Below are 27,716 nucleotides of genomic sequence, written 5' to 3'. Positions count from 1 at the left end.
GTTTCAGTGGTACATGGTGACCATGGTGGTTAAGTTGTTGTTGTTTCAGTGGTACATGGTGACCATGGTGGTTAAGTTGTTGTTGTTTCAGTGGTACATGGTGACCATGGTGGTTAAGTTGTTGTTGTTTCAGTGGTACATGGTGACCATGGTGGTTAAGTTGTTGTTTCAGTGGTACATGGTGACCATGGTGGTTAAGTTGTTGTTTCAGTGGTACATGGTGACCATGGTGGTTAAGTTGTTGTTGTTTCAGTGGTACATGGTGACCATGGTGGTTAAGTTGTTGTTGTTTCAGTGGTACATGTTGACCATGGTGGTTAAGTTGTTGTTGTTTCAGTGGTACATGGTGACCATGGTGGTTAAGTTGTTGTTGTTTCAGTGGTACATGGTGACCATGGTGGTTAAGTTGTTGTTGTTTCAGTGGTACATGGTGACCATGGTGGTTAAGTTGTTGTTGTTTCAGTGGTACATGGTGACCATGGTGGTTAAGTTGTTGTTGTTTCAGTGGTACATGGTGGTTAAGTTGTTGTTTCAGTGGTACATGTTGACCATGGTGGTTAAGTTGTTGTTGTTTCAGTGGTACATGGTGACCATGGTGGTTAAGTAGTGTTGTTTCAGTGGTACATGGTGACCATGGTGGTTAAGTTGTTGTTGTTTCAGTGGTACATGGTGACCATGGTGGTTAAGTTGTTGTTGTTTCAGTGGTACATGGTGACCATGGTGGTTAAGTTGTTGTTGTTTCAGTGGTACATGGTGACCATGGTGGTTAAGTTGTTGTTGTTTCAGTGGTACATGTTGACCATGGTGGTTAAGTTGTTGTTGTTTCAGTGGTACATGTTGACCATGGTGGTTAAGTTGTTGTTGTTTCAGTGGTACATGGTGACCATGGTGGTTAAGTTGTTGTTGTTTCAGTGGTACATGGTGACCATGGTGGTTAAGTTGTTGTTGTTTCAGTGGTACATGGTGACCATGGTGGTTAAGTTGTTGTTGTTTCAGTGGTACATGGTGACCATGGTGGTTAAGTTGTTGTTGTTTCAGTGGTACATGGTGACCATGGTGGTTAAGTTGTTGTTGTTTCAGTGGTACATGGTGACCATGGTGGTTAAGTTGTTGTTGTTTCAGTGGTACATGGTGACCATGGTGGTTAAGTTGTTGTTGTTTCAGTGGTACATGGTGACCATGGTGGTTAAGTTGTTGTTGTTTCAGTGGTACATGGTGACCATGGTGGTTAAGTTGTTGTTGTTTCAGTGGTACATGGTGACCATGGTGGTTAAGTTGTTGTTGTTTCAGTGGTACATGGTGACCATGGTGGTTAAGTTGTTGTTGTTTCAGTGGTACATGGTGACCATGGTGGTTAAGTTGTTGTTGTTTCAGGGGTACATGGTGACCATGGTGGTTAAGTTGTTGTTGTTTCAGTGGTACATGGTGACCATGGTGGTTAAGTTGTTGTTGTTTCAGTGGTACATGGTGACCATGGTGGTTAAGTTGTTGTTGTTTCAGTGGTACATGGTGACCGTGGTGGTTAAGTTGTTGTTTCAGTGGTACATGGTGACCGTGGTGGTTAAGTTGTTGTTTCAGTGGTACATGGTGACCATGGTGGTTAAGTTGTTGTTTCAGTGGTACATGGTGACCATGGTGGTTACGTTGTTGTTGTTTCAGTGGTACATGGTGACCGTGGTGGTTAAGTTGTTGTTTCAGTGGTACATGGTGACCATGGTGGTTAAGTTGTTGTTTCAGTGGTACATGGTGACCATGGTGGTTACGTTGTTGTTGTTTCAGTGGTACATGTTGACCATGGTGGTTAAGTTGTTGTTTCAGTGGTACATGGTGACCATGGTGGTTAAGTTGTTGTTTCAGTGGTACATGGTGACCATGGTGGTTAAGTTGTTGTTTCAGTGGTACATGTTGACCATGGTGGTTAAGTTGTTGTTGTTTCAGTGGTACATGGTGACCATGGTGGTTAAGTTGTTGTTGTTTCAGTGGTACATGGTGACCATGGTGGTTAAGTTGTTGTTGTTTCAGGGGTACATGGTGACCATGGTGGTTAAGTTGTTGTTGTTTCAGTGGTACATGGTGACCATGGTGGTTACGTTGTTGTTGTTTGTCTTTCAGTGGTACATGGTGACCATGGTGGTTACGTTGTTGTTTGTCTTTCAGTGGTACATGGTGACCATGGTGATTTAGTTGTTGTTTCAGTGGTACATGGTGACCGTGGTGGTTAAGTTGTTGTTGTTTCAGTGGTACATGGTGACCGTGGTGGTTAAGTTGTTGTTTCAGTGGTACATGGTGACCGTGGTGGTTAAGTTGTTGTTTCAGTGGTACATGGTGACCATGGTGGTTAAGTTGTTGTTTCAGTGGTACATGGTGACCATGGTGGTTAAGTTGTTGTTTCAGTGGTACATGGTGACCATGGTGGTTAAGTTGTTGTTTGTCTTTCAGTGGTACATGGTGACCATGGTGGTTAAGTTGTTGTTTCAGTGGTACATGGTGACCATGGTGGTTAAGTTGTTGTTTCAGTGGTACATGGTGACCATGGTGGTTAAGTTGTTGTTTCAGTGGTACATGGTGACCATGGTGGTTAAGTTGTTGTTTCAGTGGTACATGGTGACCATGGTGGTTAAGTTGTTGTTTGTCTTTCAGTGGTACATGGTGACCATGGTGGTTAAGTTGTTGTTTCAGTGGTACATGGTGACCATGGTGGTTAAGTTGTTGTTTCAGTGGTACATGGTGACCATGGTGGTTAAGTTGTTGTTTGTCTTTCAGTGTTACATGGTGGCCATGGTGATTGTTGTTTCAGTGGTACATGATGACCATGGTGGTTAAGTTGTTGTGTGTTGTTGTTTCAGTGGTACATGGTGACCATCGTTCATGTCTACAACCGCTGGAAGAACAGTGAGATCAGCTGCTACGTCAATGGAGAGCTCGCCTCCTACGGAGATATCACCTGGTTCGTCAACACCAGCGACGTAAGTAGCAATCAATCAATCAATCCATACTATACTGATCATGGTTGTTTATAATGTTATTCCTGTAGTAACCAGAAAACAAAACTCTCACACAACCATTCTTAACCATGTATGCTGTGTAATGGAATGTAGCTGAACCTAGAAGTTGTGTTAGTAGTTGTTATGCATGTGTATAACCAAAAGTATATTTTGATGCCAGTTATCAATCAAAACATTTCTCTGAAGTCATCAATCAATCAACAAGAAAGCCTTGAAGCTGTCCATCCAGAACTCTTCAATTTCAACCATTGTGCTTTGCATAAAAAAGTTTCCACACAAAGACGTATGGTATATGTTGTGATTGATATACCACGGAGAACCATTGTTACTGCAGTACAGGTTGTTTGAAGAGGACAGCACCTCCCCACAGGCCCCACTCTTTCTGATTGATTGATATAATCTCTGTCTCAGCTGACAGAGTGCTCAGGGGTATTGAGATATCTCTCCCTCCTCGATAACAATGCTAAGCTCATCCCCTGCCTATTTACACATGCTCTAGTAAACATACAGAAGGGAACAGATGAATAGAAATGTATGTTATCTGTATACCGATGGTGTGTTGATTCACACTCAGACATGCTGTTTGAGTTGTCATAGTTATCTTTATTAACGCTTGTTCAATTCTCCTTCCCTGTTTCCTTCCTTGTTTCCTTCCTTCCTCCCTTCAGACTTTCGACAAGTGTTTCCTGGGTTCGTCAGAGACGGCGGACGCCAACCGTGTGTTCTGTGGTCAGATGGGGGCGGTGTATCTGTTTGGCGAGGCCCTCAGTGCAGCCCAGATCCTGGCCATCTACCAGCTGGGGCCTGGTTACAAGGTAGGTAGAGGCAAAGCCCAGTCATCATGCAGTATTCAGTAGTCCCACTATTCCAAAACGCCCTGACATTTGGATACCCCATAGATCAAACAAGAAAGGTCTGCACTCATCAGTTTGACGTGAAACATTAATGATTGTGGCTCTTCCTCCTTTCTCCTATCATGGATTATTTCAAGATACACGACAGACTATCACTAGTAGTGTGTAAGGTTTAAACCGAACAGAAAAATATAAATGAAAGCCACACTCAAGTCTCCTTCCTGTTAATTGATTTGACCTCTCTGCCGTCTCTCTCAGGGCACGTTCAAGTACAAGGCTGAGAGTGACCTCATGTTTGCTGAGCACCACAAGATCCTACTGTACGAAGGCAAGCTGTCCTCCTGCATCTCCTTCTCCTACAACCCCCACGCCACCGACGCTCAGCTGTGCCTGGAGTCCTCCCCCAAGGACAACGCCTCCATCTTCGTCCACTCGCCACACGCTCTCATGCTGCAGGTACGGACACACACACACACACACGTCAGACGCAGACATAAACGTGCGCATACACACACACACACACACACACACAGACACACACACACACACACACACAAACGCATAGAAATTTGGTTTTTGGCAGTGCTACTACACCAAAATGTATACCATCTAAGCTAGAAATCTAGTCAATGTTGAAAAAAGTTATTAATCCACCCTGACTAATGGCACTTCTGCAGGTTATTCATATCCCCTACTCAGGTGCCTCAGCCGCTTGTTACACACACACTCACACACACACACACACACACACCTTCACACAGATAAGGAAGCACCTTCATCAGGCTCTATCTACTTCTAATTAAAGGAAAAGTTCACCCATTTTGAATGTTATATTGTTTTTGTGCATCTCTGAGTGATGTTCTATCGATTCCCTGTGTCATTTCATGATTTCATTGCCATTATTGCCATTCAAGCTATCAGAAATCTGTCTCGTATGACATAGCACCGTGATAAAGTCTCTCTCACTACACTGGAAGTTAATAGGAATAGGACTTTTAGATCGCGAAAATGCCTGTCATACATGTCAGATTTCAATACTGGCCGATGTCCTAATTCGGGAGGATGTCTTCTCTCCAATGAGCCATTGATCATATTTCTGTGATATTCCTACCTCTAGAAATGTGTAATTTAATGGAGGGTCTAGCACATTTTTCCCATTTGCCTGCCTCTTTAGTCCAGAGTGCATTGCATGGTGCTGTTGTCATAGAGATTAGAGAAAGGAGATGGGAATCCAACGACAGTCTGCTGGTTGGGAACGTATCCAACTCCCAGAAATGCCCAGAATGCACCGAGTAGCCCATTGATGTAGCATGGGAAACGTTTCCCATCTCCTCAAAAGTATATCTGCCGTTGCGAATTTCAGACTCCACTCTGTGAGGCACATATACATAGACATGGAATCACTGGCCACTTTAATAATGGAACACTAGTCACTTTAATAATGGAACACTAGTCACTTTAATAATGTTTACATATTTTGCATTCCTCATCTGTTATGTACATACTGTATTCTGTTCTACTGTATCTCAGTCTGCCGATCTGACATTGCTCGTCCAAACATTTATATATTCTTAATTCCATTCCTTTACTTTAGAGTTGTGTGTATTGTTGTGAAATTGTTAGATATTACTTGTTAGATATTACTGCACTGTTGGAGCTAGAAACACAAGCATTTCGCTACACCCGCAATAACATCTGCTAAACACGTGTATGTGACCAACAGAATTTGATTTGACATGGATCTGCAGGTTGAACATAGTGAGGTTGTCGTCTCCTACATTGATAGTGCAGTTTGTTTAGGGGATTTTACAGCAAACTAGCTACTTCACATTCTGATTTTGCGTTTGGTATTATTGTGTGTAGCTACGTTTGCTAGCTAGCTATCCAGCCAGCCCATAGAGAGCATTGCATTGTGGATTTTGCAGTAAACTTGAGCTACAACAGACTTCCACAACGATTTTCCATGTTGCTACCAACCTTATGATAACACTAAAATGAAACATTTGTTCCTAAAAAGTATTGTTCTCACATAGTCGTGTTATTTAACACTGTAAATAAAAGGAATGAGTGTTTTTGGGTGGATTGTTCCTTTAAGATAGAGGTGAGAATGAAGCACACTGCACCTGGCTGGCTAGCAGGCTGGGAACAGAACACTACCCTGTTCTATTACAGATCTGCCTACCAGTTGTTTCTATATTGAACCAAGGTGGTGTTTCCTGAGTTTTCTTTAAGCACTTTATTATATTATACAATACTTTATTTGACCTTGAAGTTACTGAGGATGATGAGTTAATTTATTTACGAGGTAAAGTAAATTGGCACGTTCTAGTGGCTACTTGTTACCATGTAAGTTCTAGGTAGCCACAACTAGATGACAAGTACTGTAATGAAAGTGCTTCAGAAATGTATTTCTCTCCAACTCTCATTCAAATCCATATTTTTGACTTTCTTTATCACAGAAGGTCGTCTGCAGGCCTGATTAAATGCACATTAGGAAGACCTTGGCAGCACACGCGCGCGCGCAGCGCGCGCGCACACACACACAGCTGTCCTTTTTATTTAATTACTTTGAATTCTCCTATTGTCTCTCTCACTGTAATTGAGTTTTGTCACTGAGCCTCACAGCGCGTTTAGTCAAGGCATGAGCTCTTTTGTCTTTCTGAGGCAGCTCGGCCGGTATGTTTGTACACACACACACACACGCACAGACCCCATCGCCTATAGACTAATAATTTCCTATATTATTCCTCATTCCCACCCTCTATTTAGGTCAACATGTTTAGTATTTGTTAGCACATTGTCAGTCTTCCATTCATCGACGTGTGTCTGTAGATTAGTGTCCTCTACATATGTGTTCACAATGACTAATGGCTTGTTTAGTTGGTAGACAGAACCGTAAACGCATGAGGAAAAGGGCCTTGCTCATTATAGCACATTTAGCTACTGTGGGATCTGACAGTAAGAAACGTCGAAATTATTCTATCCACAGAACTCATTTAGCAAAACCCTCATCAGGGTAAACAGACTAGACACCTGAGCCATGTTGCCTCAGAGACTAACTCATCGTCACGGTAACGCGCCCACCACTCAGCCGGTCACCGTTAGCGACAGGTGTAATAGTGCTGTAAAGGAGACAGATGTTCAGAGGAGTTACACTGTGTTTTCAACGCCACACCAGATGTACAAGGGAGAAATGTGAAATGTTTTCCACCTGAGACGAAAGCTGAAGCAGACTGACGAGACCCAGCCGTTGTCTACAGTCCATAGGGTTCCCATAGGGTTCTGGTTCTACCGTATTACTCCCTTCAAAAGTAGTGCACTCTATTTATACCCCTGATCCTTGTGTATGTATTCCTCCCTTCTTCAGGATGTGAAGGCTGTGGTGACCCACTCGGTCCAGAGTGCCATCCACTCCATCGGGGGAGTGCCGGTCCTCTTCCCCCTGTTTGCACAGCTGGATCACCTCCAGCACACCAGCGACGAACTGGACACCTCTGTCTGGTAGTGGACTACTCTCTTTTGATTCATCGATCGATTTACTTTATTAAATTCTTTTAAAAATGCTGTACACGTCCGTGCGTAGCCATGTGGGAGAAAGTGCATTGTGTTGGTGGGGCTGTGTTTGAACTCGCCCTGTAGTCTCGAGTATTTTGCTTTCACTAAGTAGAAGTTGTTTTGTTAATTCAATGGATTCAACCATGCGTGATGTTGTCTTGTCCTACTCACTAAACCTGGACACCAGTTGTGAATATGAGTGCCCCTAGTCCTTGAGTAATGTTCTCAGTCATGGCTTTGGTCTGCCCTCAAGGGGAAGGTGTTGCATAGATTGTGTCCTCACAGTAGAATGGTAGAATGGTGACACCCTCATTATCTTAGACAATAGCTATAGGATATACTCTGTATGGGGCAAGTCTTACTCAGCAGCTAACCACTCTCTTACTCAGCAGCTAACCACTCTCTTACTCAGCAGCTAACCACTCTCTTACTCAGCAGCTAACCACTCTCTTACTCAGCAGCTAACCACTCTCTTACTCAGCAGCTAACCACTCTCCCTCCCCCCAGTTGCACCTTGCTGTCCTTTGTGATGGAGCTGCTGAAGAACTCTGTGGCTATGCAAGAGCAGGTCCTGGCCTGCAAGGGCTTCCTGGTCATCGGTTACACTCTGGAGAAGGTGAGAGACGTGACACACACCACCCTCCTCGCCAGAGACACATTCACACTCTGTAATCTTCCTCTCGCCTGTCCTAATTGCTGTTCTGTGCTGAAATTGAAAGGTGGATAATATGATTTCCCAGCACTCTGTCCATTACATCAGAGAGGAGCAGATATTGAGCTGTCTGTCCTTCAGCCTCAGTGCTCTGCCCTCCAATTCCATACTGCATTTGTCTGTTCTGAGACCAGTGCTAAACGCCCCTACATCTGGTAGCTTGTTGATTGTGTCCGCGTGTGTGTGGCCAGATATATAGGTGACTCTAAAAGTCTATTTACATCTAAGGCCCTAATTGCTCCCCCCCCCCCCCCGTTAGCTGCATTTAGAGGTTACAGCTGACAGTGGGCTTGTTAGACAGAGAGTTAACCTGATTCACCTTTCTCTCTGTGGGTGTCCTCTACTCCATCCCTTCCTCCCTTCCTCCTCCCTCCTCTGTAGTCTTCCAAGGTGCATGTGACTCGGTCCGTGCTGGACATCGTGCTGGCCTTCGCCCGTTACCTCAGCAACCTGCAGAACGGCGTCCTGCTGCTCAAGCAGCTGTGTGACCACATCCTGTTCAACCCTGCCATCTGGATCCATGCCCCTGCCAAGGTAAGAGAGGAGAGGTACTGGCACAGGAACACACACATGTGCAGGCAGGTAGACGCACGCACGGTGACACACACAGTCACGGTGACATCACAGTCAAGGACACAGTTGTGCAAGCAGGAAGGCACATGAATGCACGGACACATGTGACGTGTAGACAGGCACACACACACACACACCCACCCACCAACCTCTGTCCATCCCACCATCATCCTTTCAATCTCTAGTCCTTGTATCTCTCCTCCCGTACATGAGAGAGACAGCCCACTGTTCAGTAGGTTAGGCTATTGGATTTTATTTCTGCCTCACCTCTAGCTGGGGTTTTCACGTCAAATCAAATGTTGTTTGTCACATGCGCCGAATACAACAGGTGTAGACCTTACAGTGAAATGCTTACTTACAAGCCCTAAACTAACAATGCAGTGTTAAGAAAAATAAGTGTTAAGTCAAAAATAGATAAAAATGATAATAATAATAATAATAATAATATATCAAGTAACAAATAATTAAAGAGCAGCAGTAAAATAACAATAGCGAGGCTATATACAGGGGGTACCGGTACTGAGTCAATGTGCGGGGGCACCGGTTAGTTGAGTGTGTGTGTCCTTACGTGTATGCGCGTGCATTCACCCCCCCAGGTGCAGTTGGCGTTGTACACCTACCTGTCGACCGAGTTCATCAGCACGGTGACCATCTACAACGCCATCCGCAGGGTGGGCACGGTACTGCAGGTCATGCACACGCTCAAGTACTACTACTGGGTCGTCAACCCCCAGGACCGCAGCGGAGTCACGCCCAAGGGCCTCGGTAAGAGAGCACACACATGCCTCCCCACACACACACACACACACACCGCACTCTTTCATATTTCCACTAACACACACTTTTCTACACACACTGAGACAGACCGATACCTCTCCTCCCCCAGACCAGTGTTGCTGTAGTGTTGCCATGGAAGTTGAGCAGCACGCTACTTTTACTGTGTGAAACTGGCTACATCATCCAGTCCTTTGTGTCCCCTGCAGAATGTGCTTTCCTGTCCTTCTTGTACCTCTATGTTGTCTGCTAAACCTAGAATAAACATGTTGTATTGTCTACCTACAGCTGTGCACTCTGCATCGCGTCCTAAATAACATCCTTTTGACAACAGACCTTCTCTAATGACTTTGTGTGTGTGTGTGTGTGTGTGTGTGTGTGTGTGTGTGTGTGTGTGTGTGTGTGTGTGTGTGTGTGTGTGTGTGTGTGTGTGTGTGTGTGTGTGTGTGTGTGTGTGTGTGTGTGTGTGTGTGTGTGTGTGTGTGTGTGTGTCGTTGTGTGACTGTGTGTGACTGTGTGTGTAGACGGTCCGAGACCCAATCAGAAGGAGATCCACTCTCTCAGAGCTTTTCTGCTGCTGTTTGTGAAACAACTCATAATGAAGGTTAGTGTATATAGTGACAATCTCGTTTGATATTCAAAATAATATATATATTTCACTTTTTTACACCTTATGTTAATCTACAATAGCTATGATCGGTGAAGAGTTTGATTTATATTCTGTACGATCTATTTTCAGGATTACGGAGTGAAGGAAGATGAGCTTCAGAGTATTCTCAACTACCTGCTCACCATGCATGAGGTTACAACTACAACATCATTCAAAAATATCATGTCCCATACACTGCACTACTTTTATACAATAGATACTTTATTGTTTAAAAAAAAAACAGCAAAAAACCCATTTGTGTTGTGAGTATGCAGCTCCACCATGCAGTACCACTCTCCAGTAATTCCTGTTCGTCCTTACTCGATGCGCCTTTACAGTTTTGAGGTATAAAACTGCCCACTAGGTGGCACTCTAAGCCAACAGCTCCGGCCTCCCAGACCCTCTCTCCTCTCTGCTATAGATAGATAGACAGACCAATCACACTGGGCCGGGGAAACGACCGGGCTCTTTTTAACCGTTGCCAAGTTTCACCAAGCCCTCCCTCACAGAAGCCTCTGTGTTTACACTGCAGTGATGCATAGAGAAATAATGGTGCTGTAAAACAAGCAGGAATAATCCCTGCAGGAACAAGGGAATTAACCGCTCTCCTTCAGGAGTTCTGCAGTCTTCTATGGATTGTTCATTCATCAGATAATTGTGTTGTTCCCATGAATTATTCATTCCATCAACATTTCTTATCAATGACTAATGATCTGTTTCCGTAGCGACCATTACTAATCAAGATGGAAACGGTGCACTGGTTTGATCTTTGATGTTGTGTGTCACCAATTAATCAATAATTAGTGCGAAAATAAACAGTATTAATTATTGCACTTACATGGTCAATGCCTGTGTTTTGTGGGTACTCTGCATCCATGTGGGTGTCTGTACAGTAGGGTGTCTTTTGGTGTCTGCTTCATGATGATACATGGTGTAACAGCACACCCACTAGCCACACCATTCATCTCTCGTTGGGTTGCATGACTCCGCAGTGAAAGGCCATGCTAATTGCGAGCCCATTAGCGCGCGCACACACTATTTATCATACTGCTAATAATGCTAACAACAGGGCCTCCTCCCTCATCTGATTCATTCAATTCAGTACAACTTTATTTCTTTTCCCAGGACGACAATCTAATGGATGTGCTTCAGCTGCTGGTGGCTCTGATGTCGGAGCATCACGGCTCCATGGTGCAGGCCTTTGATCAGCGCAACGGAGTACGGTGAGCTTCACGAACAGAATGACCCACCACCCATCGTAGAACTTCAATGGGAATGCCCCGTTCTAGTCATTTGACTTCTATGACGGTACTGTAACTATAACGTCATCTCCCATGGCAACGGGTGGCGCGTACTCCACCGCAGGCCCTGCGGCCTCTGAGAACAAGATCGTTGTGATGTTAGCCTACTTTGTGTGTGCCTTCGAAGTAGTGCCGGAGACGGTACCCTATTTCCTGTATAATAGTGCACTACTTTTAGCCGGAGGCTATAAAGGGACTAGGGTGCCATTTCAGACGTGCCCTTGTGGTTCTGTTTGTGTTTCATGAAGCCAAAATGAAGCCAGATGACACTGAGGCCAATAAAGAAGGTTTACTGGCTTCATTTGATCCTTCATCTGCAGGACTATTGACATTCAGCGACGACGGCACGCATGATTTATCTGGCTTATTTAGTCACCCTGTTTGCATTCTCTGTCACAGAGGGTTAAATGTAGTGTATCAACCATGCATGTCTGGGCTGATGTCTGATATAGGCCCATTTTAAAGTCTTCTGAAAATCTTTGTCTGACGCACATTTTGGGTGCCTTCTCATTTTACTAGGCACTCATAAAGGCTCCAACCGCCTCTATTTTACGACCAAAGTAGGTGTCCTATACAACTGTATAGTAGGTTCACAAAGCAGATATAATCTGTCATGAAGTGATTCTGTAAATGTTTTAGGTTTTATAATTTGAGATACTGTTTAAATTTGCTTAAATATGTGACATTTGTTATTCATGTGTTTTTCTTTGTTTCTGTACAGGGCCATTTACAAGCTGCTGGCTTCCAACAGTGAAGGAATCAGAGTTCAGGCACTCAAAGTCTTGGGCTACTTCCTCCGACACTTGCCCGCTAAGTAAGAACTCTAATATGTTGCTGTCACTTACCTTGTACTCTTGTCTGTAGGATATTATTAACAATTGTCTGTGCGCTTGGTCACACAAAAGCACTCAATTCTGCCTTGGACATTTAAAAGTATATTTGTTCCAGATTAAAGGAGGACTCAGTCATTGATGTAATTATTCCTATTCTATAGTAATTTACCTTTAGGCAGCCAAAAGGGTTTTCAATTCAAAATGGCCTCTCCTCAGTTGTATATTTCTAAGAGCCAAATCCCATCACGGAGATGAGTATCTACAGAGAAAAGGGTCTCATTCAGGTGGAGGTCGATATCTAATCCTCGTTCAGCCTGCGTACTGTAGTAAAATGAATAGCTGGTATTAAAGCCCTTTCTATTTCTCTCTCTCTGGAGAGTAAATTGCCTCTAGTTGTGTAGAAGTGTTTTAGTTAACAAATTAGCCACTCGTAATCCTCCTTTGGTTCAGCGAATAAGATGTCAGAGTCGAAAGAAAACAACCCAGGATGAAATACAGTGCAGGTCTCTGAGGCTATATTTCCAATTCTACTGATTCCTTTTTCATCTCCCAAACTTTTGATCAGTGGTAGTGCTTATTCCCCAGCCTCATCCCCAGCCTCATCCCCAGCCTCATCCCCAGCCTCATCCCCAGCCTCATCCCCAGTCCCATCCCCAGCCCCATCCCCAGTCCCATCCCCAGTCCCATCCCCAGTCTCATCCCCAGTCTCATCCCCAGTCTCATCCCCAGTCTCATCCCCAGTCCCATCCCCAGTCCCATCCCCAGTCCCATCCCCAGTCCCATCCCCAGTCCCATCCCCAGTCCCATCCCCAGTCCCATCCCCAGTCCCATCCCCAGTCCCATCCCCAGTCCCATCCCCAGTCCCATCCCCAGCCTCATCCCCAGTCCCATCCCCAGCCTCATCCCCAGCCTCATCCCCAGCCTCATCCCCAGTCCCATCCCCAGTCCCATCCCCAGTCCCATCCCCAGTCCCATCCCCAGTCCCATCCCCATCCCCATCCCCAGCCCCAGCCCCATCCCAGCCCCAGCCCCATCCCCAGCCTCATCCCCAGCCTCATCCCCAGTCTCATTGGACCCCCCCCTTACTAAACTTACTCTTGAAAGTTCTATAGTAGAATGCACAAGGTGACATATTGGGTAGTGCATCAGCAGTTCCTCTTGTCATGTCAGTCACTGCAGACCTTAGAGAGCTATTTACAATTTGTCAACTAGCCGATGTCAGCTAACATTTTTTTGTTTTTTTTAGCCCTTAGATTTTGTTGTAATGTTTGAGTCACAAAAATATCACATGAATACACATTAGGCATGCTTTAAAACTGCAACATTTGCTCTGCACCCCATGAAAACAAAAAAAAGAGTAAAATTGCAGGAAATACGCTTTAAGTTTGCAACATTTTCTCTCCGCCTACAAGAGGTGACGGAACAGTTTGTCATAAACAGTGCTTGTGCCCTTAGAAATAGACGTGGGGCATGCGTGCATGTTTAGAGGATGTTCCCTAATGCTGGAAGGGGGGCCTTAGTGAAAAAGTCTTAGACAGTCAGACTCTTTGCTGTCTGACTATACTAGCTTTATCATCCCAGAATATGTACAGATGAATGGTACTCGGAGATGAAAGCTCTGAGGGATACATGTCTTTGAAGGGTCCTGACAGACCTCTGCAGGGGTGCTTTTTTCATGTCTTTCAACTGTGTTCAACTGTGTTCTGAAGCACTGCTAAGCTTACACAAGCGGTGGTTCACAAACATTCATAGTCCGTGACTCACCCTATGGCTTCAGGAATTTTCCTTGTCGGTCCTCAACCAGTCCTTGACCGACAACCCAAAATGGAATATGTACTGCCCACCATTTTGGAAACATTGCGTGCTATACTATACAATGGTGCCAAGAAACGCTTTTGTGAATTTATAGTTAACTGTCTAGTTAAAATGTTTGCATGTAATTAAGTGCAACACGATACGCTGATACACTGTGTGGATACAGTGATCAATGCGCTGGTACCAAATGTCAATGGATACTCACTGACCATTTGACCCTTGACCTTTGTTCCAGGAGGAAGTCAGAGGTCATGCTGGGTCACGGCCTCTTCTCCCTGCTCAACGAGCGACTGATGCTCCACTCCAACCAGTTCAGCATGACAACCTACAACGTGCTCTTCGAGGTCAGTTAGTCCCTCTCTCGTCTCTTCCTTGCCGTGTATGTGTAGGAGCGTCTATAAGAAAATGTACTAGTTGACATACGAAGCTATTTTCTCTTTGCCTCCCCCATAAATCCTAATACTAACTGCCCTCCATTTTGTATTTGCATTGGCTGATGATTTCCATCACTGTATTAGTTCAATTATACATGCATTGATTACACATGAATTATTTCTGAGTACACATTATTTAGATTAGAAGTGTGTTTTCTGAATTATTTAATGCTTTTATAGTTTGTTTGATTAAGTTGTATAGAACGTGTAGTTAAACTCTAGTTTTCCTGTGGCTAGCGTCAGCTCTAGCGATTCTCCTTCTGTCTGGACCTAAATAGCTTATCCCTTCTGAAAACATTGCAGTCTATTTTGAAGCATGCCGTTCTATTATTACCAATTGGTAATACCTTAACTCAAATGATGGTCATTTGTGTTAATGTATCTATGTTATAATGGCATAATTGCACACTATAATGGCCATTAATGCACACAATATTCAACTCCACAGGAATCATGGACTTGTTGTGTCTGACCCTGTAAATGACACATTTTGACACACAGAAATATATGGGATTGTCAAGAGACACTGGGGGAATTTCATGTATTCCTCCTCTGCTGTTACTGTGAGATATTGGCGTCTTTTCGATTCGGCACTGATTCTTGTTACCTATTTCTTCTGTAAAGACTTGGTGAACACATACGAAAATATGTGGATTTCTGTATGGCTCAGTGTACCTCTTCCCTGGTGCTGTTAGTATGAGCTATAGATGCAGAAAAGTATTTATGTAAATCTTATTTCTCCCTTTTCTGTGCAGATCGTGGTTGAACTGAATACGTGTGACTCTGGAATTGCAATGTGGAACTCATGTACTTCTTGGTGCTGTTACTATGAGCTATAGATTCACATAAAAGTATTTATGTCTCTCCTCTATTTCTCCCTCTCCTTTTCTTTTCTCCCTGCGTCTCTTCTTTCTCTCTCTCCTTCTCTGCAGATCCTGACCGAGCAGATCTGCACTCAAGTGATCCATAAACAGCATCCGGACCCCGACTCCAATGTGAAGATTGTCAACCCGCGTGAGTCACCCCTCGGCACCCCACCGCTAAATAAATCACCTTTACCTACCGCTGCATGCTTGACCAGACATAGAGAGCCTCCTCTCCCTTACGGCCAGTGCCAGTGTTATATACTGGCCAACAAATGTGGAGCATAAATTGAGGCTACAAAACTATACTACTCAAACGGTATGTGATTATATATGATTAGACTAATGGTGGTCGTGTTGGGCTATAAGATTCAGCTGGTACATTTTTAAGTCAATCATTTTTTTGAAAGAATTATTAAAAAGATTAGCTATTGAGAGAAAAAAACCTACTTAATGAAATTGTATTGTGACAGTATATTTAAAAAATGTATGTTTCACAGCAAATTAAAGTTGTGAAATATCAGTTTTACTGAATAAAATAAGTGCATCGTTAAAGACCTCATGAAGTCAACACCAGGCCCTGTGGCATTATACATAATGCTAATAAGAAGCCTTTTCCTAGTTTTGAAACTCAACTGTCATTTTTCAAAAGTAGGTATTTGGTCCATCTGGGAAATGATGCAAAAAGCTTACATGGAAACTTAATATTTCATCAAGTTGATATACTATTGCATTATGCGGTATTTTTAATAAGAGTTTAGAGGAACAGGAATTTATAGTTCAAAATGTATCTCACAGACCATTTTACGTTTTTTTCTTGGCAATTAGAAACATTTTAAAATTATGTTTGAATTATGACCCTGTCTTCTGCAAAGGGGTTCTCATTTGATGTTTATCTTTTTAATATTCTGATAATGTACACATACAGTAATTTAAAGTAATACTCCCAGAGATGTAGCTATTTCCCTTTACTACCGGTGGCATATTTCTATATACATGCCTCATTAAGAGGGAAAACGTTCATGCTTAGTTTCTGTATGATGCAACGGTACAAGCTCATAGCAACCGCATTGCTTTGATCAATGTACTTGTCTCATCCTGTCCTAGTCTAGTATTTTCAGACCATTACTTACCTCTAATTTCACATGCCAGCTCTCAAAACCTTTTCATATGTGGGAGAATCAACTTCCCCAGCTGTGGCGGGGAGGGGGGGAAAAAACTGAGTCAGGCTGAAATCACAATCGAGGTTTACTTTAACCTTGCTCTAATCGTACAATTAAGCGCCATTTTGTGTGTGTGCTACACATCTCATAGTCACACATTGATTAGCATAGGCCCTTTATTGTGGTAAAGGCATCCAGTCGTGTGCTGCGGAAAATACATAGAGACAGTCCTATGTGCTTTTTGCATGTGAACTGAACCCACTTTATGGGAGTTCTGAGCCATGGGAGCACCATGAAGTCTGTTTCTCCTTTACTGTAGCTGCCTGCGTTCTCTTCTTGATGTTATCTGCTCTGAAGCCTCAAAATGGGCCTGATTGCAGTCTTTAGTAACGTCAGAGCGAATCAAACAAACTAAGGAAGTACCGTTTCCCTTAAATTAACTCCATGGAAAGAACCCAAGACCAAATGGGGGGAAAAAGACTCCATCCCCCAGTAACATGCAGAGGTCATTTTCTGGCAGTGAGAGTTCAGTGATTCATAATTTGATTGACTAAGGCGTATAGAAACAACATAAACGTCTGGGCTGCGGAGGGGTCCTTGTTGGTTACCATCGGTTACCACCAAGGTCCAAGACGACAAAGTGAAATCATAACCCCCCCTTCCTGACTCAAGCTAAATGGACACTGACATAGTCTATATAATTCATCTAAACAGCCAGTCTCTTTAGGTTAACCAAAGAAAGGGTTCCAGGAAGCCTGCGGAGGACTTTGGCAGGCGTGGTACACAAACAAACACACACACACACAGACACACATCTCTGAGTTGAAACAATAGCAAAGTTTGTTTGATCGTTTCCACCACATAGATGTTGAGGTGTCTGCTGACAGTCAAACCAAGATGGCTTGTGACACAATGATTCACACATGTTGAGATGAATTGTCTGATTTGTGTTGTTGAACTGTGGTCTGACTCTTACTCCCTCTGCAGTTGATTTGTTTCATGGAAAGTGTGTTCAAAAATCCCTTCTTTTTTTTTGCTATTGAGGATATACAATTTGAATCACTCTTAGGGAGTAAAATGGTATTATTCAGTATCAATATTAGGATATTTTTAAATGTTTTAAAATCAGTATTGTAGCATGTCACTATTTTCATACTACTTTCAAACAATCCTAATTTATTTAAATTGATTCATTTATTTAAATGAATTCTCAGATTCTGTCCCTTGCTTAATCACTTCTTATTTGGTGAATCAGTGTTAAAAACTCCTTATTTTAATGAAGATATGCTACTATGACAGACAACAGTCTGCTCTCTGCATTCCTCTGCTGACCGTCTGTTCTGTACGACCCGAGTCAGAAACCCTGCAGGGAAAGTAGGGCGTCTGTGTGTACTAAACCATGTCAGACACTGTAACGGGGCATTAACAGAACGTGTTTTCCTGTGTTTTGACAGAGGTCCTGAAGGTGATCGCTGCCCTGCTGAAGAACTCTCCCCTCTCCCCAGAGAGCATGGAGGTGCGCAGGGTCTTCCTGTCAGACATGATCAAACTGTTCAATAACAGCAAAGATAACAGGAGGTAAGGAACGTCTCAGCCCTGGAGTATACTACCAAGTACACCACATTCTAGTACACTACATAGTACACTACGACAGGGTCTTCCTGTCAGACATGATCAAACTGTTGAATAACAGCAAAGATAACAGGAGGTAAGGAACGACTCAGCCCTGGAGTATACTACCAAGTACACCACATTCTAGTACACTACATAGTACACTACGACAGGGTCTTCCTGTCAGACATGATCAAACTGTTGAATAACAGCAAAGATAACAGGAGGTAAGGAACGACTCAGCCCTGGAGTATACTACCAAGTACACCACATTCTAGTACACTACATAGTACACTACGACAGGGTCTTCCTGTCAGACATGATCAAACTGTTGAATAACAGCAAAGATAACAGGAGGTAAGGAACGACTCAGCCCTGGAGTGGACTACACTACAATAGACTACCACTAAACAAGAACTGGGTTCAAATAGAATTTGAAATCATTCAAATACTTTGAGGCTTTGCTTGAGCCCGCCTGGAGTGCCAGGTGGGCGGAGCTTTGCAGTTTTGCGACTATTCCATTGGTTCAGTTGCGCCAGGCAACCTCAATCAAGCTCAATCAATCCACTCTAGGGAGTATTTGAAAGGAAACAAATACTATTTGAACCCAGGTCTGCACCAATATCACTTCAGTACAGCCCTCTGGTTGAGTTCAGTACGTGTAATCCTGGCATACATCCCCTGTCCGATTACATCTCCCAGTTCCTCATGCTGGCGCCATGCTGGGGCTTCACTGCAGTGAGGCCAACAAGCTTTGTCCTTCGTATGCTCAGAGTACAGGATGTTTTGAAGCTGTGTGATCATGTGTACACTACATGAGTGTGCTGTGTATGTAGAATTGTTTTCAAATGTTTGTGTGTATGCACGCACATACAGTACCGAGTCTTCGGAGCGCTCATATCTGTGTGTGTTTGTGTGTGTCTGTCAGGAGCCTGCTGCAGTGCTCGGTGTGGCAGGATTGGATGCTCTCTCTGTCCTTCATCAACCCCAAGAGCAGCGAGGAGCAGAAGGTCACTGAGATGGTGTACGCCATCTTCCGCATCCTGCTCTACCACGCCATCAAGTACGAGTGGGGCGGCTGGCGCGTGTGGGTGGACACCCTGTCCATCACCCACTCCAAGGTCAGAGAGCTCATTAACCCCGTCAGACGGTCAACCAAACTCTGTCTCACGGAGAGACGCAGGGCTTCTGGATGGGTTTCTATACGTCTCTGTGGATTGCCAACTCTTTCTCTTGCTCTTCCAATCTGTTCTCTCTTCTCTTTTTAGCTACGTCCTTTTCTCTTTTTCATTATTTTGTGAACAACACACACACACACACACACACACACACACACACACACACACTCTCCCCCGCTCTCATTCGCTCTCCTCTTACTTTCTCTCTCTTTCTTTAGCACTCTGAAATTAGACTCCACTCACCTCGCTGCCCTTTCTCCTACCTCAGCTTCTCCAGGACGCTCAGCCATCAAGGTCTATCTCAAGTCTCTATCCAACCAGTCAGGGGCTTCCTTGTTTAAGTTGGATCCTGACAATAATAACAGTCTCAGAGGAAATGTCCAAAGATCCCTCCTAGCCTCAATGACCCACTCACTCATAGATGAATAGTGACTGACTAACAGAGAAGTGCCTCTCTCTCGGTGCCCATCAGATCCAGCCTGGTGGAAATCTTGTGCTGATTATGATGTGAAAACGGCAGTGTGCTGGCTTAATGGAATCACTTTTTTTCCCCTCTTCCATCCCTTCTAGTCGTTTATTTATGTATTGAGTTTCCCACTCTTTAGTTAAACATAAACTACCGGCTCTTCTTATTTCAGAAACTCAATTTAAAAAAGGCTGTTTAAAAATGAATTGTTGATATTGGATTACGGAGCCAGGTTCCAAGGCAGTGAAGTAATTTGGTCGGCGTCGGATTGTGGTGTGGGTGGTTTATAAAGCTTGGCAGATTGGAGGTTGGTGGAGGGAAACTAGGCTAGTTTTTGTGTTGAGGTGGATGTCTATGGAGTTCTGAGGATGTAGGGATGGATAAAGGCCACTAGGGGGCACAGTTACACCATTTGGCTCCGTCTCTCTCCTCAGGACTGGCTTGGTTGCACAGTATTTGCTAGACCAAAAGCTCTCGACCTCAACATTTACGTACCCAACCTCAACCCAGTCCGTGTGTATCCAACCTAAAGGTTGTAAGCGAAAAAATAACTTTGTGTATCCACTATCATATCTGACTGAAGGATTTCTCATATCATTGCTAAGGACAGTGCTGAGTAAATATGTAGTTGTGGAGATGTGGGGGGAAAAAAACAAAGAAAGCTACAAAATGACATCACCGCCAATTCTGGCTAGACTGTTCCAAATTATTCTGCTGCCGTTTCTGCATTTTTGCCTTGGACTTTAAGTGGCTTATCGTGACAGTCATTTTTCAGTAATTTCCTTTTTGTGATGTAATTTTGTACTAAAACTGTTCATAGACAAACGACTGGGACTATTTCACTTCAGAGTTTTACACAAGCTTAAACATCAAATCGCGAATATTGCTTTCTACACCGTAGACTGTAGCAGTAAATACACAGCGTCTTACTTATTCACGAGACCTTTAAAAAATGTACTTTATTTCCATGAAAGCACACCATGAATGATTCTTCACATATTTATTGATATATTGTATATTAAAGAATAGTTTTGCAGAAACATTACCCTTTTAAATTAGCTGGGAGCGGATGCGAAGACGCATGTTAAAAGTCCTAGGCTTGTCCAATTGACATCAGTCCTGTGCAGTACAAAACAAACCCAAAGTGACTGTTTATTTGTAAATAACACCTTGTGTATTTAGGGTTGTGTGTCGCCCCGAGCGTATTAATGTAGCACGTTTTCACATGGCCACAATCACACGCTGTTCTGTACTTTCACTTTACTACACTGCCATACCAGCCGCTGTGCGAGTGAGTAGAGGAATTGATCATTCTCTTCAGTACTGGACAGATGGTAATTGCCCTTTTCCTATAATTGCACAAGATTAATGCTCTTGCTGCCTAGCTCTGTTTACAGTGTCCCAGCACTAATCTAAAAACAGCTCCACACACACACCACACACACCACACACACACACACACACCACACACCACACACACCACACACACACACACACACACCACACACACCACACACACACACACACACACACACACACACACACACACACACACACACACACACACACACACACACACACACACACACACACACACACACACACACACACAGAGTCCCATGCAGTCTTTGAATTGGGTAGGTGCGGCGGGCACTAGCCATCCAGATACATGCATTTGCTATAAAATAAAAAAAAGCTGGAGAAACTCAATTGCAATTTTATTGTCCAGTTTGATAGATTTCCTGCCACCTCTGTAGCACCAGAGCTGTTTGTCACTGTTGCTCTCTCCTCCCACGGCTGCAGGGTGTGTGTGTGTGTGTGTGTGTGTGTGTGTGTGTACACCACTCTCTCCCTCTACCCACACACATTGTCTCCTCCTTCGCTCTGAGGTTTCGAGAAAGCCTATTCTGAACACATTGAATATTCATCCTTAGCTGCACCTCAACAATCAGAGAAACAAGACCTCATCAATTTAACCAGCCCACCGGGAGCATCCCGATAAATACAGACACACATTCAGAAATATCTACATACTGGATGCACACACCTTCTCCTATGCACCTAAGCCTCTATCCAGTTCATTATTTATATGCAATTTGGAACACATTGTGTACATTATGCAGTTGAAAAGAAGTGCCTCTGTTCTTATGTGAATTTTTATGAGAATCACATAAATTCATTTATACATTTCCCACAAAAATAACGTTGTGTTTTTAAGTCATGATTTGTTATTACATGAACACTGAATCCTGTATCACTGATATATTACCTACATAATTACATGACCTCTGCCTAATGTAGTCTTCCTGCTCTTTTCAAATCCAGAATTCTGGATAAATAAGGTGATATTAAACATTCACTTATAGCCTCTTTTTAATCATAATAACCAAACCTGTACACATCAGTGGTGGAAAAGACAGAGTTTTCATCCTGCATCAATATTTACAGTAGTTGGTTATCTGTACTACAGTATATTTAACATGGCCAGAGGGTGAGAGAGAGGGCCATAGAGGGAGATTTTCAGAAATGGCTTCCATCTTTCCTTGCCTGCCCAGACTGAGCTAAAGCAGCACTAGTCTAGATGACCAGTTCAGGTGGCTTCCAGATCTCCCTGGATATAGTCTGCTGCAGACTCCTGAATGGTCACCTGGGGTAATATGAAATGATGTGATTGGATCACTGGGACCTGCTGGGGGACTATAGTTGCAATTGAACATGTATGACTGTCTGGCATATCCTGTGTGTGTGTGTTTGCAGTCAAAGGTCACGCCTGTGTGTAACTGTTGGTTGTGTGGGGTGAGTGCACATGTGTATGAAAAGTATGATGAATGCACACCTTTTCTGTATGAATGAACATATATGTTAGTGTCTGTGTGCGCGCCCATGTGTGTACACAAATGTGTGTGTCCTTTATCTGAGCCAGAGCAGCAGCAGGCTTTGTGCCGCAGTGTGAGCAGACCAGGCAGATGTTTCTGCAGGTGGGCCTGCTGACACCACACACACACACACACACACACACACACACGATGCCTTTCTCCCAGCTCTGCACACAAATGAGTTGGATTTGTGGAAGATTTCTGAAACGGTCATCAGTGTGTGAAGGACTCCATACCCTTCTAGCTTCAACAGTCAGCTTCTCTCTAGTATCCACCTTGTGGAAATGATGGCATCAGACATAAACCGATAAAGCGACATTAGTGCAGGTGTGCTTGTAAAGCAGAAGAAACCAGATGGGGCTTTCAGATATAGTCCTATTTGAATCATGTCTATTTGTAGCCTTGTATTAGATCAATAGCAGCTTGTACACATTACAAACGGTGTGTTTACTCTAATGTGGATGCTAGTTCTCTACTAGCAGCAGTTCACAAGACACAAGGGAGTATGGATCCACAGTACAAAGCCTCCCAGTACTGAGCCACAGCATGTTGAGATGTAGCTTCTAGACTCTCTCTCTCTATTGTTCAGCCTTAATGCTGAGATGGACACATCGACAACTCCACAAAGGAGATGGAAGTACAGGACATGCAGAACATTGACCAGGGCTGCTCACATACACGGATACACACACACACACACACACACACACACACACACACACACACACACACACAAATGACGGTGTACAGGACTTCTCATAGGGTAAACTGTAGGCCTAGTGTGTGTTGTATAGAAGTTCCACAGTGCTGAAGCTGAGCAGTGGGAGTTATTGGGATATCTACGTATTACCTTAGTTTCCCTAAATGAACCTGTATCTGGTCCTACTTAGAACTGTCTGGTGGCCCACCTGTGGACCCTGTCCCATAGCTTGGGAACCCAACTGTGTGAGCTATAGGAGGACAATGTAACTGTCTGGCTGTCCTTCACCATGTGGTCTTAATGGACTCCCTTTTGGTTCCCAAAGACATCACCAGTCAGTGCTCTGCTCGGATTCCTGCTTCACATCATCAGGGGAAAATGATCCAGGGAAGGAGAGAGAGAGAGAAAGGGAGAACAAGATAAAGGGAGAGGGAGAAAAACAGAGTGAAAGGAAGAGTTCCGTCCAGGCAGGACTGCGGCAGGCAGTGCAGGCAGAGACAGACGACATTGATTTGGGAGGAGGGAGGAATTGCATTTAGCTAATTGGATTAGAGCCGCGCTGGCTTTCCCCATTTCCCCATTGTTTTGTGGTCGCCGCCTATCTATTGATCTCAATGGGACTCCCAGGCCCTAACCTGCTATAGGGGGTTCCCCCGGACCAGTGGTGAGCCACCCAGCCTCACACCACACAGCCTGCGGTCTGGGGCCCAAACTGATCTCTGAACAGTTGTTAAATGGACTAAGAGAAGAATGGAGGACTGCAGCCAAAACCCTGCATTGCGTTCAGATTTTAAATTGGTCTGCATTGTGATGTCAGTTTGTATTATATTGAGTTGAAATGAGATGTCTGGATTAGAATACAGTTTGTTTACAGGTGGGGTGTTTAGAGGGATATTGAAATTTGATAACAATTTTTTTTTCAGTTTGTCATTTATTTTTGTTTATATTGCAATTTGTAAGGTCGATTTGCAGCTCTGTGATTTGGCTACAGACAGCGCGTCCAGCTAATAGCTGTCAGGTTAGAATAGCCTGCACTGTTTTCCTACACTACCATAAAAATATTCCATACCCCTAACCAAGATGTGGACTAGAATTAAATTAGACCAGATTGGCTAAACTGATGCCTTGGCCACCCAGTGCTGCTGGTCTCTTATTGTAGCTCTACGCTAACCACCGTTTCAAATACAGTACTCCCATTCTAATGGTAATTCAATCTTTATAGAAACCCATTTAAGGCCAACATGCATCATTTTAATGTACTGCATCGCAGTGTGACGTTATTCCACTGACTAACCACTCCAGTGTAGTTTCCATATGGTCACACTGCTCTACTTTGAATGCAATGCAGGATGTTTTTAATTGGTAAAAAATGCTAAATGTCAAATGAAGCAGAAACTAATGGGGGGGAGGAGAAGGCTAAGTCACTAGACTGTGATCGTTAAACCGGAGAGAAAAGGCCTTTACTATCGGTGCGTTTAGAAAGGCCTCTTTACATTTCTACTCTGAGAAAACAGATATGGATTAACAATCCCAGCCAACCCAGTACCAGAAGAGTAATGACCAGCCTTGTAGCCATCTAATTTAGAACATTAATGACTAACGCCTAATTAATTACAAATAGTCAGGCATTCTCTCTCTGTCTCTCTCTCTAAATGTTCTTAGTTAAAAGCAGTGTAGATGATCTAGTTTGGATGTATTTTCTCCCTCTTTACTCCCCTTTGACTTTCTGTCCTCAGAGCCACAGTGATTAATGCAGGGTCTTAAATTAGGAGAGGGATGATTTGCCGATGACACACAGACACGAACGCTGTTCAACTGGCAGACACACACTTTACAGTATCTACTAACTAATCTATGACTGCTAACATGGATGGGTGACGGTCTCTTCCTCAAATGCCACAGCAGATAATTGTTCTCTATAGACTCCCAGATGGTGAAGCGATGATACTCTGGACATGTCACTGACCCTCAGTCATTGGGGGCGGCAGGTAGCCTAGCGGTTAAGAGCATTGGGCCAGTAACCCGGAAGGTCACTGGTTCGACTCCCCGAGCCGACTAAGTGAAAAATCTATCGACGTGCCCTTGAGTAAGGCACTTAACCCAAATTGCTCCTGTAAGTCGCTCTGGATAAGAGCGTCTGCTAAATGACTAAAATGTAAAAAATCTATTATCTATGTAGCTAAAATCTGGTCTAAAGTTTGTTGTTGGCCCCACGTGGAGCCTGTCAAACGAAACTAACACTTTGCTTTGTTTGTTTATGTTTGCAGGTGACCTTTGAGCAGCACAAGGAGAACCTGGCCCGTATGTTCCGTCAGTACCAGAGACTGGGCTCCGAGGGCGATGCGGCTGGTATCCGGACCATTTCCGGGGCCAGCCGAGACTCTGAGATTCTGGGCCAGCTCCGGACCAACAGGGATCAGGGGGAGGAGACTGCCCCCTCCACCGTGATCGAGCTCACCATTGACCCAGAGGGGGTGTCCCAGAACCAGGAGTCCCCCAACACTACCCCTCCCTCAGCAACCTCAACAGCATCTGCCTCCACCCCCAGCCCTCCAGAGAGAGAAGGAGATAGAAGTCAGAGGGGTCAAGCACCCATAACTGTGTCCAACATGCTGGCCAGAGCTGAAGAAGAGGAGAAAGAGGAACTACAGCAGGTCCAGAATCAGATCTCTGAGGATCAGAGAGGAGGTGCTGGTGACAGACCTGAAGCTACTACACAGGAGACTGAAGCTAAACTTACTGAGGATAAAGTCAGCAGTAAGACCGTTGAGGCCATGGCTGAGACTGAGACCGCCACAGACAAGACTGATGATGCTGCAGCATCTAGCACAGCTGAAACAGACGAAGCGACCAAGCCAGGAACTGATGTCGCGAAGGTGGCTAAAACAGAAACAAGCGACGGTGCTAAAACATCTGATACTGACAAAGTAGTAAGACCTCAAACGGATGGAGAGAAGGGGTCAGAAACGCACAGCTACAAAGACGCCAACGTTCTTATGTCTGAAGATTCCCTGAATGAACCCAAGGAACCGGAACTGGCAAAGCAACCGGAGGAACAGGTCTCTGCTGCGGTCTCGGCTTGCCAGAAGGGCAGCGTGGCGGAGGGGTCAGCAGTCGGGGCATCTGTCCAGTCAGTCAGTGACCAGGTCCGACCCAGCTCCACCGACGACAGCATGGAGGAATCCTCTTTTGTCTCTGCCGCTGGTGGAGAGGAGCAAGAAAAGGAGACAGAGGAGGTGAAGACAGAGGAGGTGAAGACAGAGGAGGTGAAGACAGAGGAGGTGAAGACAGAGGAGGTGAAGACAGAGGAGGTTGTAGTTGAGGAGGAGAAGATGGAAGAGGTTAATGCAGAGGAGATCAAGACGGAGGAGGTTGTAGTTGAGGAGGAGAAGATGGAAGAGGTTAATGCAGAGGAGATCAAGACGGAGGAGGTTAAAACTGAAAAGAAGAAGGAAGAGGAGAGTGTTGCTGAGGTCACAAAGTCAGCAGTAGAAAGTCAAGAGACACCACCTGCTTCTGTTCCTGAGGAGAGTCAGACCCAACCCCCTCAAATGGAGGAGATTGACCTTGACCCGTCTGCACCAGGCACCCTCCCCACCAACACAGGGCCAGCACAGCAGCCTTTAGAGTCCACAACATCGCCCCCTACAGCCCTGGAGGCTATACTACCAACACCAGCAGCAGTAGGGGCCACTGTCTCTAAATCTGACACCTCACAGGCTGTAGCACCAACAGAGGCCCCCAGCACCAAGGCGATCCAGCCAGAAGCCCCACAGGCCTCAGGGGCCACAGAGGCCCCCAGCACCAGGACTGATACCTCTCCGAAGGTAGCCTCTGCTACTGCTGTGGAGGCAGGGAAAGACAGTGCAGCAGAGGGCCCTGGCTCTGCCACCAAGACCAAAGAGATCCACATTGCCAGGCTGGATGTGTCCAGTGTGGCCTCAGACACAGAGAGATTGGAGCTAAAGGAGACCTCAACACCTGTATGTCATCACTGCTTTCATCTATTTACTGGTCTTAACATGTATTTACATGTATATTGTGTATTTCACGATAAGTGCTTTATAATGTACAGTATGTACGTGGGTATGGCTATATGGCTAAAGCTAATCCTGTTTATATTTATATGGCTAATGCTAAAGCCAAAGCTAATCCTGTTTATATATATATATATATATATATATAATGCTAATGCTGCTGCTAACCGTCTTGAGTGCTGTACCACAGGAAGTTCCTCAGGGCGACGCTGCTGCAGCCGGTGCCTCAGGAGGCCAGGCCAGAGAGAGCAGCAGCTCCTCCGCTCGCTCCACCATGTTTCGTATTCCAGAGTTCCGTTGGTCTCACATGCACCAGC

The 27,716-nt window shown here is 44.4% G+C and overlaps 1 protein-coding gene across 1 annotated transcript in view; it reads left to right on the top strand.

Moving 5' to 3' along the window:
- The window catches only part of LOC106602365 (lipopolysaccharide-responsive and beige-like anchor protein), a 333,282-nt gene that overhangs the window by 58,620 nt on the left and 246,946 nt on the right, over nucleotides 1-27,716 (top strand). The window contains 17 exon segments of the mRNA XM_082974174.1: nucleotides 2,847-2,966; nucleotides 3,674-3,820; nucleotides 4,118-4,315; nucleotides 7,227-7,360; nucleotides 7,922-8,030; nucleotides 8,508-8,660; nucleotides 9,296-9,464; nucleotides 9,998-10,077; nucleotides 10,213-10,275; nucleotides 11,248-11,345; nucleotides 12,145-12,237; nucleotides 14,307-14,415; nucleotides 15,438-15,519; nucleotides 17,986-18,109; nucleotides 19,071-19,263; nucleotides 25,630-27,345; nucleotides 27,590-27,716. The exon segment at nucleotides 27,590-27,716 is cut by the window's right edge and continues 55 nt beyond it. Of these exon segments, the coding sequence (XP_082830300.1) occupies nucleotides 2,847-2,966; nucleotides 3,674-3,820; nucleotides 4,118-4,315; nucleotides 7,227-7,360; nucleotides 7,922-8,030; nucleotides 8,508-8,660; nucleotides 9,296-9,464; nucleotides 9,998-10,077; nucleotides 10,213-10,275; nucleotides 11,248-11,345; nucleotides 12,145-12,237; nucleotides 14,307-14,415; nucleotides 15,438-15,519; nucleotides 17,986-18,109; nucleotides 19,071-19,263; nucleotides 25,630-27,345; nucleotides 27,590-27,716 (3,715 nt within the window).

Source organism: Salmo salar, chromosome 04, assembly GCF_965601325.2.
Source record: "Salmo salar chromosome 04, fSalSal1, whole genome shotgun sequence".
Lineage (NCBI taxonomy): Eukaryota > Metazoa > Chordata > Actinopteri > Salmoniformes > Salmonidae > Salmo > Salmo salar.
Note: the sequence above shows the minus strand (reverse complement) of the source record. Positions and strands in the feature narration are given on the sequence as shown.